The sequence below is a fragment of the Ascaphus truei genome, chromosome 21 (genome assembly GCF_040206685.1).
Source record: "Ascaphus truei isolate aAscTru1 chromosome 21, aAscTru1.hap1, whole genome shotgun sequence".
In the NCBI taxonomy this organism is placed as follows: Eukaryota; Metazoa; Chordata; class Amphibia; order Anura; family Ascaphidae; genus Ascaphus; species Ascaphus truei.
This window is the reverse complement of record NC_134503.1, coordinates 31,054,253-31,070,703: the sequence shown is the minus strand read 5'-3', so window position 1 is coordinate 31,070,703 and position 16,451 is coordinate 31,054,253. Positions and strand designations below refer to the sequence as shown.

Sequence of the window (16,451 nt, the reverse complement as noted above, 5' to 3'; positions counted from 1 at the left end):
AGCAGAGATGACTTGAATCGCTGTGTCATACATAACCTCGCACATCCATGATCACTGCCTTCATTTTGCATACAGTAGCTCCTGCAGGGCGCACATGCATGGGAGAGAGCGCAACAATGCAGACAGTCATCTTGGATTTGCAATGTCATTTAGGACACTGGAAACATCCGATTTTTATTTCATCTCTATCTTCCGATCATTATACAGCAGAACAAACTGTTCTCAGGGCTGGAAACATTCACCCACCAGGAGCGAAGGGGTTAATGCATTTTTGCTTGGCCATAACCGTTTTCTACCTTGTTTAGGAGTCCAAAGAGAAACATAATATTGAAGAGAAAGGTGAGCAGCCCGACGCGACGGACTACAAACGAGAAATGGGACAGCTGAAAAACAAACTTGATGTCACGGAGGAGCTGGTTAATGTAAGTGCAAACTGCCGAACTCACAATGTTCAACAAGTCGCTTTCCAGGAACAGTTGGCTAAATATTAAATGTGCCGTTGGTTATTTAGCACTTTCTTTCTCAACGGACATAGGGAAAGCAATTCTGTTTACTCATTTACACTTATTTTTGCCATCTGGTATATAGATCACACAAATAAAGAACTCCATATATTTGTCTTCCTTAGGAAATTTCAGGCACCCTGATGGGTCGGTCTTTCCTAGGACTAAAGTGAGCTAAGGGTAGGGACCTGTTTAATAGCTTAAGGGCCTCATTCTATATAGTCCGAAGTGGCCATTCAGGACGTTTTCAGCCGACAATCACAACTGACACCAATGGGGATTTTTGACTGCCAAACTTTGCACAATATGTAATTGCCCCCTAACATTTCCATGGTAAACAGAAGCTTTGGAGCGTTTTTACAGTCTTTTATCTAATGTCTTTTTTGTGGTCAGACTATGGGGTTTATTCATTAGTACCCCAATGGGCACTAATGCACTTTGCCGATTTTAACCCCCTGTATGTGAGCTCTCAAAGCTTCAGGTAAATAGTTATTTTTGACTTGTTCTTTGCAAAGGAATTATGCTGCCCTAATTTGCCAAACGGATAAACAAAAGTAGCTGATATGCAGGAATTTAGAGTTCACTTGGAAAGGAAACACATTTTTTTCTACAAGTTACAGTGAAGAACACTTCTTAGTACATTAATGTCTGAGACCGGTCCCAAAACCTCTCTTATCGCATAATCTCACAGCATACAATGCTTCCTCTACAGCCAGGGATTCTGGGTAATGACATACATGGGCACTCCCACTGCTTCACTTTTAGCTTCTTTCTACGTAAATATGGATCCCTTTAAGCTTCTACATGCACTAGGATTGCTTGTTTGCATGTCATTATCCAAAATCCCTGGCTGCAGACAAAGCGCTGTATGATTATAGGGTAAGGAAGGTTTGGGGACCTGTCGGAGGCCTGTGAATGTGCTTAGAACGGTTCTTTATCATGGTTGAGCGGTGCAGGATTTTTACTCGCCATAACTTATTAGTATTCCACAAGATGACATATCGGTATTAACTGGAGCTGAACCACCGAACTCTCAAACATCCCCCCTAACTGGGAAGAATTTTTTTTTTGTTTTTTTTAAACCTTTCCAAGCTCTCTGAAGGAAAAACAAAGATGGCAGCTCGGTTACCCAATTGGAAGCAGCTGTGTTCTCTGACAAGGTCACTGCTTTCTATTGGCTGCCAGTGTCAGGCTGACCTCAGTGGCCATATTGTTTCTCTCAGAGAAGAATTCTTGTCAATTTAAATGTAACCCCTCCTTGCCCGGCTCCTAAGTAGTGTTACAGTGAGGTTGTGTAGCTGTGGTGCCACAGACTCTATTTAGCTTCTCGGTGCCATAATTTGGCTGGCTGGTGTTGTAATCTCAGAATAGTAATAGTGGGTGCCAGGAATTTTTATACAAACAGTACAAGTTTATTCATAACAGGACAGTTTTTCACAACAGGACCGGTTATGATACACAACATGCCTCCCTGGACCCTATACATTGTTCCAGGGAGGTTTCCCATGGCTTTGTCATCTCTGCAGTTGACCTCCTTAGCGGCAGGAACATATCTCCCTTTATCCTCAACACCAGAGGATTGGTACAAGCTTTGAGGAATTATTTTTTTTTGGGGGGGGGGGGGGGGGGGTTTGCTTCCTTTCTGGGGTCCCATTCCCCGCCATCCACAGATCCCCCTCAAATTCCTACTAATGGGCCTGCAGTGTCTTGGGGTGGGAATTCTGAACGGCAGACCCAATGTGGCACCTGTCACTAGGGGGTCACTACCCATGGTGCCCCAGCTGGTGGGTCCTCATACACTGTCCCCAATATCACTAGTAAAGAAGGCTGGCTCTCGTTATTGTGGCCCTAAGACTAAGAGGCACTTTCCCTAACTAGTACAAAATAATACATGATGACCACACTTACATTTAAACAAGTTTCACATAAACACAAGTTAGACCCCCCGCCTCTTCTGTCCTTGTGTAATTAGGATCCTTCTGGGGACTGAGGCCTAAACCCCTATACCTCTACCTTTATACCACTTCGTGGCCTCACAGGTCACTATGGTTACCTTGGAGTGGTTGGGCTCCTCATCACTTTCCTCCACCCCTGTTACTGGGCAGATCAAGGGTGGATTCTTTCTAGAATAAGGGTGGGGCTTACATGGAAGTTGACTGAATTGCAACATTACCTTAAAGGTCATTGCCTTCTATACCTTTAGTAACCCAGAGGGAGGTTACATAATAATTTATGTTGGCGTACTGGAGTTGGCAGGTCAACAACTGAGCCACTTGTGCTGAAGCAGGGATATCCTTAAAATCTGACCGGTTGGTGACCCTTGAAGACTGGAATTGGCCACCCCTGGCTTATAAAAATCATTGTGCAAAACTTTGTACAGTCCCAGCGCTATGTCTAGCAGCATATATATGAAACATTTATTTAAGCTTTGTAACTCTTTATTAATCACAATTATATGTGCTTTCTAGAAACTCAACCTTGCGATTGAAGAAAAAGATCTAGAACTGCAGCAACTTCTCAACAGATGCAAAACGATTCAGCAAAGTAAGGAGGATCTTGCACAGAAGCATGCGTATGCAATAAAGGAGAAAGATTTTATCATTACTGAGCTGCAGCAGCTACTGAAAAGCAGAGAGATGGAGGTATGTGGAACACTAATATACCTTTATTTCCTTAAAAACAAACACTACTGTACTGAACTTCTTTTTTTCAGTAAGAGGTCGGTTTTATTAAAACAATGAATTTATTATAAATCAGTTTGCAGCCGTAACACAAGGAAATGAAAATCTAGCTTAGCGATAAGATCGCTGCTTTTTGAAGCGGTTGCACCCACGTTTCAATCCTGTGTGTGATGTGGGTGCAAGTCACTTGGTGGGCCCTGTGCCTCAAGCACCAGAATGAATAATAACTGGAATTAGAAGGTTTTCGTGTTTGGTAATACATGTGTATGTGTAACTAAGCAGTTCCGCCATGGGGACCCCCTGCTTCCCGGGATACGTAACCCCATAGGTGCTCTTGGTACTGGCCCCTCCACGGGGGACAATATAGAAGTTTAAAGCCACTGTGTCACGTTGTCCAATAGGAAGCCGCAGCGTCATCCGCATACGGCACGCGGGAGCTTTAACCCTTTCAGTGCCCGTAAAAACTTCCAGTTCTCTTGAATGCTATCTGCACTGATGGGGGTCAGAAGGGGGATGACTCTCCCCACCCCCCCCTCTCTTCCCTCCTTCTGTCCTCTGTGACAGAGCGGTCACATGGCTGCTTGGGAGCGCGCGCTTGCGTGACTGCTTGGGAGCGCACGCTCGCGTGACTGCTTGGCAGCTTGTGTGACTGCTTGGCAGCTTGTGTGACTGCTTGGCAGCTTGTGTGACTGCTTGGGAAAACATTACAAAAATTAAAAAAATGTTATATTCCGTCGTACCCCAAATGTATTCCCATAGAAAAGATTTGACGTTACTAAGTATTGGGTGGTGCAGCCACAGCACAGCTTCTGAATGTGCAGTGTAAGTTGTTTCTCTCTGTGCTATTAGTACCTGTGCTGCTACAATTGTAGCAATCATTTGTCATTCTTTTTTTATTTGTTTAAAACAGGGAGAGAAGGAGTCTGAATATAGACAGCTAATACGCACTTTAAAAGCAGAACAGGAAATGTATTCTCAGCTAATCAAGTCCGTAAAAGATTCTGGAAGGTAAGTGTGTGTGTATATTAAATTGCTGTAATAAACGGCCGGAGAGCTGCCGGACATCTTACTTGCTGACCTGCAGTGTCATGCTGAGGTGCTGCACAGTGTTAACAATCGCCCCCAACCAATGACCTAACTAAGAGCATCTCGCAAAATATTGAAGTCGTGACTCCCTTTGAAACTTAAAAGGGGTACAAACGTAAGCCTTTAGATATGGGCTCTGGGATTCTTTCTGTGATATCCTACATTTTCCTGGTATATCTCATGTAGCTTATACATCTCTATGGAAGTACTGTAACTGAGGATGAAGCTAACTTTTGGGGACGTTTCTGAGCCCCAGAGTAGTTTGGAGATTTATCTTCATCTCAAGTAGAAATGGGAAGGTCCATTCTTTCAATCTTGAGTGCGGTTTGCTCAACAAAATCCCACAATCTCTGGGACATGGCCTTTTCCCCCCCATGGACATTTAATATGGCTTACTCTGGGGGCAGAGACTGTGACAAACAATATAAACTTGTATTACCTTGGATATAGGTAAACGCCACAGTGATGAGCGACTAGCTAGTTTAGCCTTACAAAATATGTGCATTTATTTACAGCACACCCACAACCCCCACACACCCCACATTCAGGAAGGCATGTTTTTATTTTTACAGTTGGATGTGTGAAGCAGTTCTTTACAAACAAAATTCTTAGATGCTTTTATTGCTTTAAGGCTGCGTCCATGCTGCCGAAGACCGCGTGGAGCCGTGCACGCGCGTGACATGACCCGTGTTTATCGGGAGCGTTTTGTGGCCATGCTAGATGCAATGGGGGTGGGCGTGTCTGGGGTGTGTCCGTAATGTCACGGAGCTGGTTCTCATTTGGTGAACCGCTCACGTGACCTGGCCGTCGTGCCGTGGAATCAGATTAAACTGATTCCTCGCGCTCCATGGCTTGCGATCATTGCCTTAAGGCATTGTGATCGCGCCTCCGCGCGGTCTTCGGCAGCATGGACGCAGTCTTAGGCTATGCTTATGGTGACGACGTCAGGCTGCGGTTGCTGGAAAATTCAAATTGAGATGACTTCCCGCGATCGCAACCAAGCCGTCGCTCCGTCGCGTTGCACTTACTATAAGCGCACGCGACAGTGGCAATACATTTGTTTTGACGCGACGTCGCTGTCGCCGGCACTATAAGCGCAGCCTAAAGCAACGATTACTAACTTTTTTTACACTGGGCATCCCCTGCTAGAGAATATTGGCTCTGCTTGTCAGAGATGGATGCTCTTTTCTATTACCAATAATCAATCAATTGCCAATTTGGACAAATCCAGTCCACTAGGGGTTTGTAGTTTCTCTCTCACAAGCAGGGAAACCACAGGATGCAAAAACAGTTACAAAGAAACATACCTGAATGCAAATAAACCTTGTACTATGGCCCCAAACTGCCCTTCACTGTGCAGGCAGCATGGGGGTGGGGGGGGTATAGCTGTCGCTGTGGGAGCTTCCAAAGTCACGACCCACAATGCCTTGCCGCTGTGAATGCAAAGCATTGTGGGGAGTAACTTTGGAAGCTCCTGCTATAATTGACAGCTTTATCCCCCACGCTAAGGGGGGAGTTTTGGTCTTTACTAAGTGCGCAGTGTATATATTTTCTATGGGGAAGAAATACTAACATGGCCACCAATAGGAAGCCTGGATGTTCTCTCCTGACGAAATGGAGGCTTTCTATTGGCTGCAGTAGTGAGCCCTTACTCTGTGTCTTTTTGCACCCCCCTGGGCGAGTGTTCTTTGCAAGGACAGAACCCTTTGTCCGGGGAATACGGAATAGCTCCAGGAGGACACCCTGATTCCGCTACGGGGGAACAAACTGTGAGCAGCGCAGACTGACTTTAAAGCTGGGGACCATATTGATATATATATATATGGACTGTGTAAGTGTGACATCGAATGAAAGATTTATATTCATTTGATCTAATTCTATTAAGCATTTGGACTGAAATATCTAATATGTGGGAAATTAACATCACCATTAATATTATAATTTACACGATATAGGTATATACTTGGAATGTTTTTGTTGTTTTTGTAGCTTCAACATTACTAGCACCACAACTCGAATGTTTTCAGCGCTCGGGTGCAAACACCCTCACCACTCGATGTGGTCAATTCCGTCACTGTCATTGCATAGCAAAGGAATGTCACCTATTTTCAATCTCGTGTGGCAAAGGACCGGGTACCAAAGATGTGAAGGAGTAGGGAATCAAAGTAATACACTTGTTCATGTCACTTTTGTGGAGGATGATTAAGTTCAGAGGGGGATGTCACATCCAGGTGCTAAGCAGCCATGTTCATTTTGGTTTTGGGCTCATTTTGCAATATTAAAGGGGCAATCCCTCATAGGGGCAAAGTGTACTAGTGGCAGTGACCTGTTTAGGGGGTCAGTCCCTCCTAGGAACAAAGTGTACTAGTGGCAGTGACCTGTTTAGGGGGTCTGTCCCTCCTAGGAACAAAGTGTACTAGTGGCAGTGACCTGTTTAGGGGGTCAGTCCCTCCTAGGAACAAAGTGTACTAATGGCGGTGACATGTTGTTTTTTTTTTTTTTTTTTTTTTTTTTTTGCTACTTTTTTTTTTTTTTTCCCCAATGTTTTTATTAGGCATTTTTAGAGGGTACAACATTTCTGACAAATTTTGTTGCCTAACATTTTCCAAAACATATATTTTTTTTAAAGGGGGGGAAAGAAGGGCAACCTAAGTTGTCCATGAAAAAAAAAGAAGGGGGGGGAGCCTTCATAGAGAGAAGGTAAGGAGGGAGGGTGGAGGGGTGGTTGAGGGGGTGGGAGGAAGAAGTGGGGGGGATGGGGGGGGGAGGGTATTGTCGTCCTACAGGGCTGATAGAGTGTGGTTGATGAGGTTCGTACTGATTTTGTCTTATGGGGGGGGAGTTAGTCTCCCACCACCCTGGGTTGATCGGGGCGCTCTGGAAAAGTGGAACCAGGGTTCCCAGATATCCTCAAAGGCCGGGGTTCTTTGTTTGATGTTGGCTGTGAGCCTTTCCATGGTCATAACTTCCCCAATCCTTTTCTTTATTGTATTGAGCGCTGGCGTAGCTGTTTTCCTCCAGGAGGCCGCAATACAGCATCGCGCCGCAGTGAGAATGAAGGATATTAATTTCCTGGTGGGCCGAACTATATTCGGCATGGGTGCAGTCAACAGGAAGGTCAGTGGTTCAATAGGAATTTCTAGGCCTGTGACCTCTTTTATAAGAATTTGGACCTTGGCCCAGTATTTCACAATTTCTGGACAGGTCCACCAGATGTGGGCCATGTCCCCTCTATTACCACAGCCTCTCCAACATTGGTCTGATGCCAGAGGGTAGATCTGGTTTAATCGTGCTGGGGTAAGATACCAGCCAAACATGATCTTATAGATGTTTTCCTTAATTGTGGTGCAAAGGGAAGTTTCTGAGGCTGCCTGCCAGATTTCCTCCCAAGTCTCTCTTTCTATATCAACGTTTAGGTCAGCTGACCATCGCAGCATATAGTCGTGCTGTGTAGGGGACGTTGAGCGCATTAGGATATTATATATATCAGAGATAAGTCCCTTCTGGTAAGACTTGTCCTCACACAAGAGTTCAAACGTCGTGAGAGTGGGGTATTCTGGATGAGGGCACGTACAGTAGTTCTGACAAAGTTTCTAATTTGTAGATATTTAAAGGTGTCCAATTTTGTAATTTTAAATTTGTTCCTCAGTTCTTGGTAGCTCAGGAGCTTCCCTAGGCTCAGTACGTCGGCAATCGCCTCTATACCCCGTGTGTGAAAGTGGGCGAACAGCTTAGATCCGCATCCTGGAGGGAATTTAGGGTTATTAACGAAGGGGGTGAGTTGTGAGTTTATGGATGTGAGGTTAAATTTAAGTTTGCATCTGGACCAGGTGTCCCACGTGAATCGTGAGGCCTGTAGCTTAAGATTGTGTAAGTGGCCATCACCTCTGTTCAGGCTCCAGAGGCAGGCTTGCAGAGAAGGCAGTTTGGCACACCGAGTTTCCATTCCCACCCAGCAACATCGGGTCGGGTCTGAGTTCCACATTACTACCTGCCTGAGCTGAGCGGCTAGATAATATTTATATAGGTCAGGCACCCCCATCCCTCCTCTGGATCTCGTGGTCATCAGGACTGATCTGGCTACCCTGGGTCTCTTACCCTGCCAAATGAAGTGGAGTAGTCTATTCTGTATATATTTTAGATCGGCGGCCGGGACCTGGATTGGGAGCGTCTGGAATAGGTACAACATTCTTGGGAGTATATTCATTTTGGTAGAGATCATCCTCCCAATCCATGAGATCTGATAACCTTCCCACCGATCTAGATCCCTTTTGATCTGATCCCATAGTTTCGGGTAGTTATCCCTATATAGGTCCCGATAGTGCCTAGATACATTAATTCCCAGATACTTAATGCATAAGGGGCACCATCGGTAGTTGAAATTCAGCTTGAGGAGTTTGATTGTGGGGTCGGGAAGATTAATATTTAGGGCCCCAGATTTGTCGCTATTTATTTTATATCCTGAAACCTTTCCAAACTCCGTCAGTTCCATCTGGAGGTTGGGGAGGGAAGTTAGGGGTCTGGTCAAGGTCAGGATAATATCGTCAGCGAATAGGGAAATTTTGTATTGTTCCGTGGCCATAGGTATACCCTGGATGTTTGGGTTTTGTCTTATTTTGGCCGCCAGTGGTTCAATCGTGAGAGCGAAAAGGAGAGGGGAGAGGGGGCAACCCTGTCGGGTACCATTTCGAATGTGGATTTGTTCCGCTCCTCCACCCGATAGTCTAACTGAGGCTGATGGAGTTTGGTAGAGCGCCTGGACACCCGTAAGAAAGGAGTCCCTGAATCCGAATTTTTTTAATGTTTGGTCTAGGAACAGCCAGTCAATTCTGTCAAATGCCTTCTCTGCGTCTAAGCTTAGTAACATAGCTTGTGAGTCTGTAAGGTGGGCCTGGTCAACAAGGTTAATGATTTTACGGGTATTGTCTGAGGCCTGACGGCCCAGGACAAACCCGACCTGGTCCATGTGTACTAGTCTCGGGAGAATTGGATTAAGTCTGTTCGCCAATATTTTACTGTATAGTTTTAGATCATTGTTCAACAGTGAGATTGGTCTATAGCTACCGCATTGTGTGGGGTCCTTCCCTTCTTTAAGGATTATGGCCAAATTGGCGGACGACATTGAAGATGGGATAGGACATCCTTCTAAGAATGAGTTGAACAATTGTAAAAGGTGGGTGGACAGAGTGGGGAGAAACTTCTTATAGTAGGCATTTGTGAAACCATCAGGGCCCGGTGCTTTAGAAATTTTGGAGGCCTTAACGGCCCATTCTAGTTCTTCCGCCGTTATTTTGGCGTTCAGGAGAAGGAGTTCCTCCTCTGTTAATGAGGGGAGGTCGCAGTCAGCTAGATAATCAATGGTAGCCGATAGCTCCTTCGGGTCTGGGCTAGCAGAGTGAGCCCGTAGGTTATATAATTAACATCACCATTAATATTATAATTTACACGATATAGGTATATACTTGGAATGTTTTTGTTGTTTTTGTAGCTTCAACATTACTAGCACCACAACTCGAATGTTTTCAGCGCTCGGGTGCAAACACCCTCACCACTCGATGTGGTCAATTCCGTCACTGTCATTGCATAGCAAAGGAATGTCACCTATTTTCAATCTCGTGTGGCAAAGGACCGGGTACCAAAGATGTGAAGGAGTAGGGAATCAAAGTAATACACTTGTTCATGTCACTTTTGTGGAGGATGATTAAGTTCAGAGGGGGATGTCACATCCAGGTGCTAAGCAGCCATGTTCATTTTGGTTTTGGGCTCATTTTGCAATATTAAAGGGCCAATCCCTCCTAGGGGCAAAGTGTACTAGTGGCAGTGACCTGTTTAGGGGGTCAGTCCCTCCTAGGAACAAAGTGTACTAGTGGCAGTGACCTGTTTAGGGGGTCTGTCCCTCCTAGGAACAAAGTGTACTAGTGGCAGTGACCTGTTTAGGGGGTCTGTCCCTCCTAGGAACAAAGTGTACTAGTGGCAGTGACCTGTTTAGGGGGTCAGTCCCTCCTAGGAACAAAGTGTACTAATGGCGGTGACATGTTGTTTTTTTATTTATTTTTTGTTTTTTTAATACAGTATATCTACTAACTTTTCATTGAGATAAAGATCTACATTAAATATATGTTACCAGCACAGAACATTACGAACATTGTTAACCAGATATTTATACAGTTCCTTTAGAAATATACAGAGTAATTGCTGTGTGACATTTTGACTGAACAAAGGCTGGGGCATGGGATTCTATGTGAGATTAAGTTTCTATAATAATAATAATCGTTCTGTAGTCCTCTCCAGCTATACACCATAGGATACAAAAGCAGAGGGATGTCATTCTGTTTGAATATGTATCTATAAAAGTTATCCCTCTGTAACTATACCTATCTATATACTACAGGATACAAAAGTAAGATCACACACGAAAGGTTAGGATCATTTTAACGTATACATTTCTAAATTAACCCCAGGTTTTAAATGCTCACAACCATAATATATAAAGTATTGGGTTATTCCAATAAAGTTTACTCTCCGTATAACCGTCTCGATTTAATCTGGAAAGAGAAAATTCTCAGTTACTAGCATTTTTCCAATATGAATGTGCAGATTTAAAGCAGTAGCAGTAGTCTCAGAAATTAGCCCTCTGTTGGCAGATCTTGAAAGTGGTGAAAACCAAACAAGTGCTAATTAGGTATGAGGACTGTAATCAACAATGTCAAAATGTCTATGTGACTAAGGAGTAGTTGAGATCTCCCCGCAGCCCAGCTGAGACGGAGCGGGTTTCACCCATTTTGTTGAATCTGTGATTACGCAGGATAGGGAGGCGAAGAGATTTTATTTTTTTTGCACAATACCGACACCTGTAAATATTTTTACATCGTCATTTAAAATCCGCTTGTAAACTTGGTGAGCTGATGAGACTTGGGAGGGATTTAATATCTTCTGGCTTCTTCCTTTTGTCTCAGAATATATACATATATATATACAGGCATACCCCGGTTTAAGGACACTCACTTTAAGTACACTCGCGAGTAAGTACATCTCACTCAATAGGCAAACGGCAGCTCACGCATGCGCCTGTCAGCACGTCCTGAACAGCAATACCGGCTCCCTACCTCTACTGAAGCTGTGCGCAAGCTGGGAGACTATAGAGCCTGTTACAAATGTGTTATTTACATCAGTTATGCACGTATATGACGATTGCAGTACAGTACATGCATCGATAAGTGGGGAAAAGGTAGTGCTTCACTTTAAGTACATTTTCGCTTTACATACATGCTCCGGTCCCATTGCGTACGTTAATGCGGGGTATGCCTGTATATATATATATAGCAAATGTAAATATTCCTGTATGCTCATTTGCATGTCTTAGGCTAAGGCCCCGCTCCCTCCGTCAGCGCGCCCGCACTGCAGACAGGCGGGGCGCTGACAGACACAGACCACGATATGCGGTCTGTAGGGAGCAGGAGCCGGAGCGGGAGGTGGGCGGGAGTGGGAGGTTTGAGCGGGAGGGGGGGCGTGGCTTGAGCGGAGGGACCCGCTCCTCTCCCCCCCTCCCTCCCTCCCTCCACGGGCTCGGGCTGGCACTCATACACACACGCACACACACACACTCAGGCACACACACACAGACACACACATACACACACACGCAGGCACTCTCTCACACACGCACACACGCACGCACGCAGGCACTCATACACATACACACACACACAAAGAGGCAGGCACTCACGCACTCAGGCACACACATACACAAACACAGATAGGCACTCAGACACACATACACACAGACAGGCACTCACGCTGCTTTCCCCCCACACTCCTCCCCGCTCCCCGAAGCCTCTCCTCCTCCCGAAGCCTCCCCTCCTCATTGGCTCACAGCCACACCACGTGACGCATCAACGCTAGGGATAACCATTCTCTTGTATCCCGTAGCGGCTGACGCGTCACAGCGTGTAGTGAGCTGTGCAGCCAGGGGGGACCGGGACCGGCTCTGGAGGATTCCCCTGCTGGTGGGGAACTTGCGTGTGGCCGCCCGCGCCACCGGGCGCACCGGGTCCCAGGCCTTAGGCAGGTCTGCAACCCTGCCTTTCACCATTATCACACAGCACTTCCACTGCAGCAAGGGATTCTGGGAAATGACATGCAAATGGACACAGTGTGTCACCTTTTGCTTCAAAACCATTTTTAACATGGTTCCCTATAGGCTTAAGCTTGCTGCATGGTCACAGCTTTAAGCACAGCCAGGGTTAAGATGCATAGCCAGAAAACCCACCCTTCAGTGTGGTTAACTGGCTATGCAATGAGGATGGGGTTTACCATACTTAGTTAAGTTATGGTGGGTAAAAAAGTGACAAAAACCCTCCACAGCAAAGCATTTCCCAGAATCCCTTGCTGCAGTGGAAGTGCTGTGTGCTGTGTGATAATGGTGAAAGGCGGGGTTGCAGACCTGTCTAAGACATGCAAATGAACACACAGGAAATTTTCCATTTGATATATATATATAGAAATATATATATATATATATATATATATATATATATATATATATATATATATATATATATATATATATATGAGAGAGATATAATATATTTTTAGATATATAATATTTTTATATATATATAATATTTTTATATATATATATATATATAATATTTTTATATATATATAATATTTATATAATATTTATATATATATATATCGTCTATATCTATATATCTCGTTGGCACATTGGGGATGGGAATAAAAGATTTGTCAATAATGTAATCGCTCGCTGAACAATCTTTCTGCGTAAACTGCATCCTTTATTTTTAATGAAACGCCCAAATGTTTGCTGTGTGAACTATTTTAATGGGGTTATAGGGGATGTGCCCAGTGGCCATTTTTAGTTCCCCCCAAAACACACACATTTTCAAATTACTTTGGCGTCGTGAAGCTTGCAGAGCAAATGACCATCAGGTTCACTACTTCTGATTAGATGTAAGAAATAATTCCTAGGGGGTATTGCTGCTCTGTTCTTGGGATTTGAGCTTTAATTCCTTAATTATGTTAAATGGGATTCTCTTACACCCACACCTCATTTCTTTTGCATTAGCCTGCAGAAAGAGCTCGACACAATCACTGCGCTGCGCCAGCGGCTGAAAGCGGATATCCAAGCTAATCAAGACCTGCGAAGGATATTAGAAGAACAAATCAAGGCGGCAAGATGTAGAGAAAGTACGTTCATCTCGGTATATTTCAAAAACCACAGAAGGTCAACATTGGGAAGATGGGTTGTGTGGTGCAGGGGGGCTCAACTCCGGCTCTCAAGACCACCCAACAAGTCGGGTTCTTAGAATAGCCCATCTTCTGCGAAGGTGGCTCAATTAGAGGCTCAGTCAAAGATTGAGCCCCGTGCTGAAGCAGGGACTGATTGAGCCACCTGTGCTCAAGCAGGAATATCCTGAAGACCTGTTTGGGGGGTCTTGAGGACTGGAGTTGAGCACCCACTGGTGTTTTTGACTGGTGATATTGTGCATGTTGCTCGAAGGCTGAAGTGCTTTATTGCTAAACCTCATGCCTTGTACTTGTTCTGGAACAGCCCAAACCTTTCCCCTTTCTCCTTCACCCAGCAAAGCTGCAAACGAGTTTGTGCTGCGCCATAAGACGCAGGAGCTAGGGGATCAAAAAATGTACTTCAGTGACACAGGGTCAATAATGGCATCACAGATCAAGAATGCCTGGCTCCTGTAAAGATTAACATTATCATTATTTGATTTGACATTGTGTTATAACTCATTCATACATGTTTGAGGCAAGCAGGGCTGTATGTGCTTTGAACGTGTTAATCTTGTGGTTATGGGTTCAATTCCAGCCTTCGCCACTTACACTAACTGTGGGACCTTGGACATGTGACTTTAGAACCTATTTGCAAATAGGTTATCATTTATTAATCTTCCTGTTCCTTGTCCTGCATACCAGAACTGTGCTGCACCAGAATCCCACCTCAGAGATGTTCTCTGAATCCCACCACAGAGGTGTCCTCTGAATCCCACCTCACGGGTGTCCTCTGAATCCCTCCTCACGGGTGTCCTCTGAATCCCATCACAGGGGTGTCCTCTGAATCCCACCACAGAGGTGTCCTCTGAATCCCACCACAGAGGTGTCCTCTGAATCCAACCACAGAGGTGTCCTCTGAATCCCACCACAGAGGAGTCATCTGAATCCCATCTCACGGGTGTCCTCTGAATCCCATCTCACGGGTGTCCTCTGAATCCCACCACAGGGGTGTCCTCTGAATCCCACCACAGGGGTGTCCTCTGAATCCCACCTCTGATGTGTCCTCTAAATACCATCTCAGAGGTGGCTGCATTATTACTTCTGAAGTATAATTGTTGTGAATTCAGCAATTTGCAAATAGTTTTATTTTGGGAATGTCTGTAAATGTAAAACTTTAGAAATGCCTGCCTGACACAGCTCATCTTAGGCCCTTATTCAATACCTTCTCATCAACACAGCCATTGTAAATCTGATTGGTCTGAATGGAGCTGATCCCTTCACCAACCCAGGGAAGTGGCATATTGAATGTGTTTCGCTGGGATTGTCGAAGTTCTGGCATGAACTGCCATTCAATAGCTGTTAATGCCGATAGAGCTCAGATATCAGAACGAGAAAGCCGTGATAAGAGAAGTGCAGGGCGTGAATTCAATTATTTCAAATGCCTACCAGGCCAGTTTACAGTTTCACCTCCCACAGCTTTTTCCATCGGTTGTTGTCCTGTATCTAATTTCTATACAAAAGCATTGTGGCTGGAAACAAGTGAGAGGCGGCAGGTCCGCTTAGCCTGCAAGTGACTAATTGTCTTGCAGTTGGCAGACTGGTATATTGTGCTGTTGAAGTACATACATGTGCTTGGTAAATCATTGATTATTTTTAAGATAGGGTCTGGCTAGTTGTCACAATACACTGCACATCAATAGATGTCCCCCATCTCAGCACTCACCCTGTGTGTGTATATACACACAACCTGTATATAGTCACATATGCCCCATGGCTTCCTAAAATATACATGCGTGTCATTGTTGGATCAGTCTTGTACTGTATTGAAATATTTCTGTTTGTTACTAGATGAAACCTTTTCATTTCTTGGAGATCAGACGTCCTATTTAAGTATATGCCTTAGAGAAGACATCGCAGACTACAATATTGACCACTTGTCAGTGGAAGAGCTACGGGGAAAGGTATGTCGCTGGTGACTGTTTAGCCCTGCAGCTGCCATATGAGGAAAGCAAAGGATTCCTTTGGCAGCAAAGGATTTCATTGTGCACTTGTTTTATTGATACCTCTGAGGATAGACTTGCAATTTTTAGGTTCGTGTTCGAATAGATGTTGCCATGGGAAATAACGGTCCGATTGCCCCAATTTTCATATAGAGTTTGTTTACAGATTTCAAACAGGCGAGAGCGTGCAAAGGCGGTAAAACCCTTCAATGGTAGTCCTTGTGTATATACTATATTAAAACTCACTCCCAAACCACCGTCTTGGTTTAAAGTCATTCCAATATCCCAGGTCCTCGACTCCAGTCCTCAAGGGCCACCAACGGGTCAGGTTTTAAGGATATCCCTGCTTTAGCCCAGGTGGCTCAATGGCTGGTATTTTGTTTTGAGCCACCTGGGCTAAAGCAGGGATATCCTTAAAACATGACCTTTTCTTGGCCCTTGTGGACTGGAGTTGCGCACCCCTACTGTAAGCCCCAGGACACACTCAATTTTCAATCAGTTTCTAGTTGCTTTAAACCACCATGACTGCTGGTTGCATCTTCTGGATCCAGCTCTGGCAACGCCCTGACGCTATTGGAGATTATTGGGCCACTCTTCTTTTTCCTCCCAATGCGCTCGATCGATATTTGGTCAGATCGATTGATTACAGATACCTGGCTCAATGCAGCAGCTTATGTATACATTTCAATTATTACTGATCTTTTTAAAATATTTGTTTGTCCTAATGATTATTTGTGACTGTCCAAGAACCTGTACACTCTCTGTCCGTATGATGGGCTCTCCTCGTCTTGTCCCTGAGAATGGGGCAGGTGCCCGTGCCATGTGATTACTGCAGTCACGTAATCCTGGGGTCGGAATGTCCGCTCCCATTCCCAAAACATGCAGTAACTTCATTCAAACCAATCTTACCAGATCTGCCTACAATT

The 16,451-nt window shown here is 44.7% G+C and overlaps 1 protein-coding gene across 3 annotated transcripts in view; it reads left to right on the top strand.

The window, feature by feature from the left end:
• Positions 1 to 16,451, top strand: part of CDK5RAP2 (CDK5 regulatory subunit associated protein 2) — a 197,756-nt gene that overhangs the window by 69,385 nt on the left and 111,920 nt on the right. For all 3 annotated transcript variants that reach the window (XM_075579451.1, XM_075579450.1, XM_075579452.1), the window contains 5 exons: positions 306 to 422; positions 2,972 to 3,145; positions 4,095 to 4,192; positions 13,362 to 13,483; positions 15,374 to 15,486. In XM_075579451.1, coding sequence (XP_075435566.1) covers positions 306 to 422; positions 2,972 to 3,145; positions 4,095 to 4,192; positions 13,362 to 13,483; positions 15,374 to 15,486 — 624 coding nt within the window. The remainder of the gene's footprint in view (positions 1 to 305; positions 423 to 2,971; positions 3,146 to 4,094; positions 4,193 to 13,361; positions 13,484 to 15,373; positions 15,487 to 16,451) is intronic.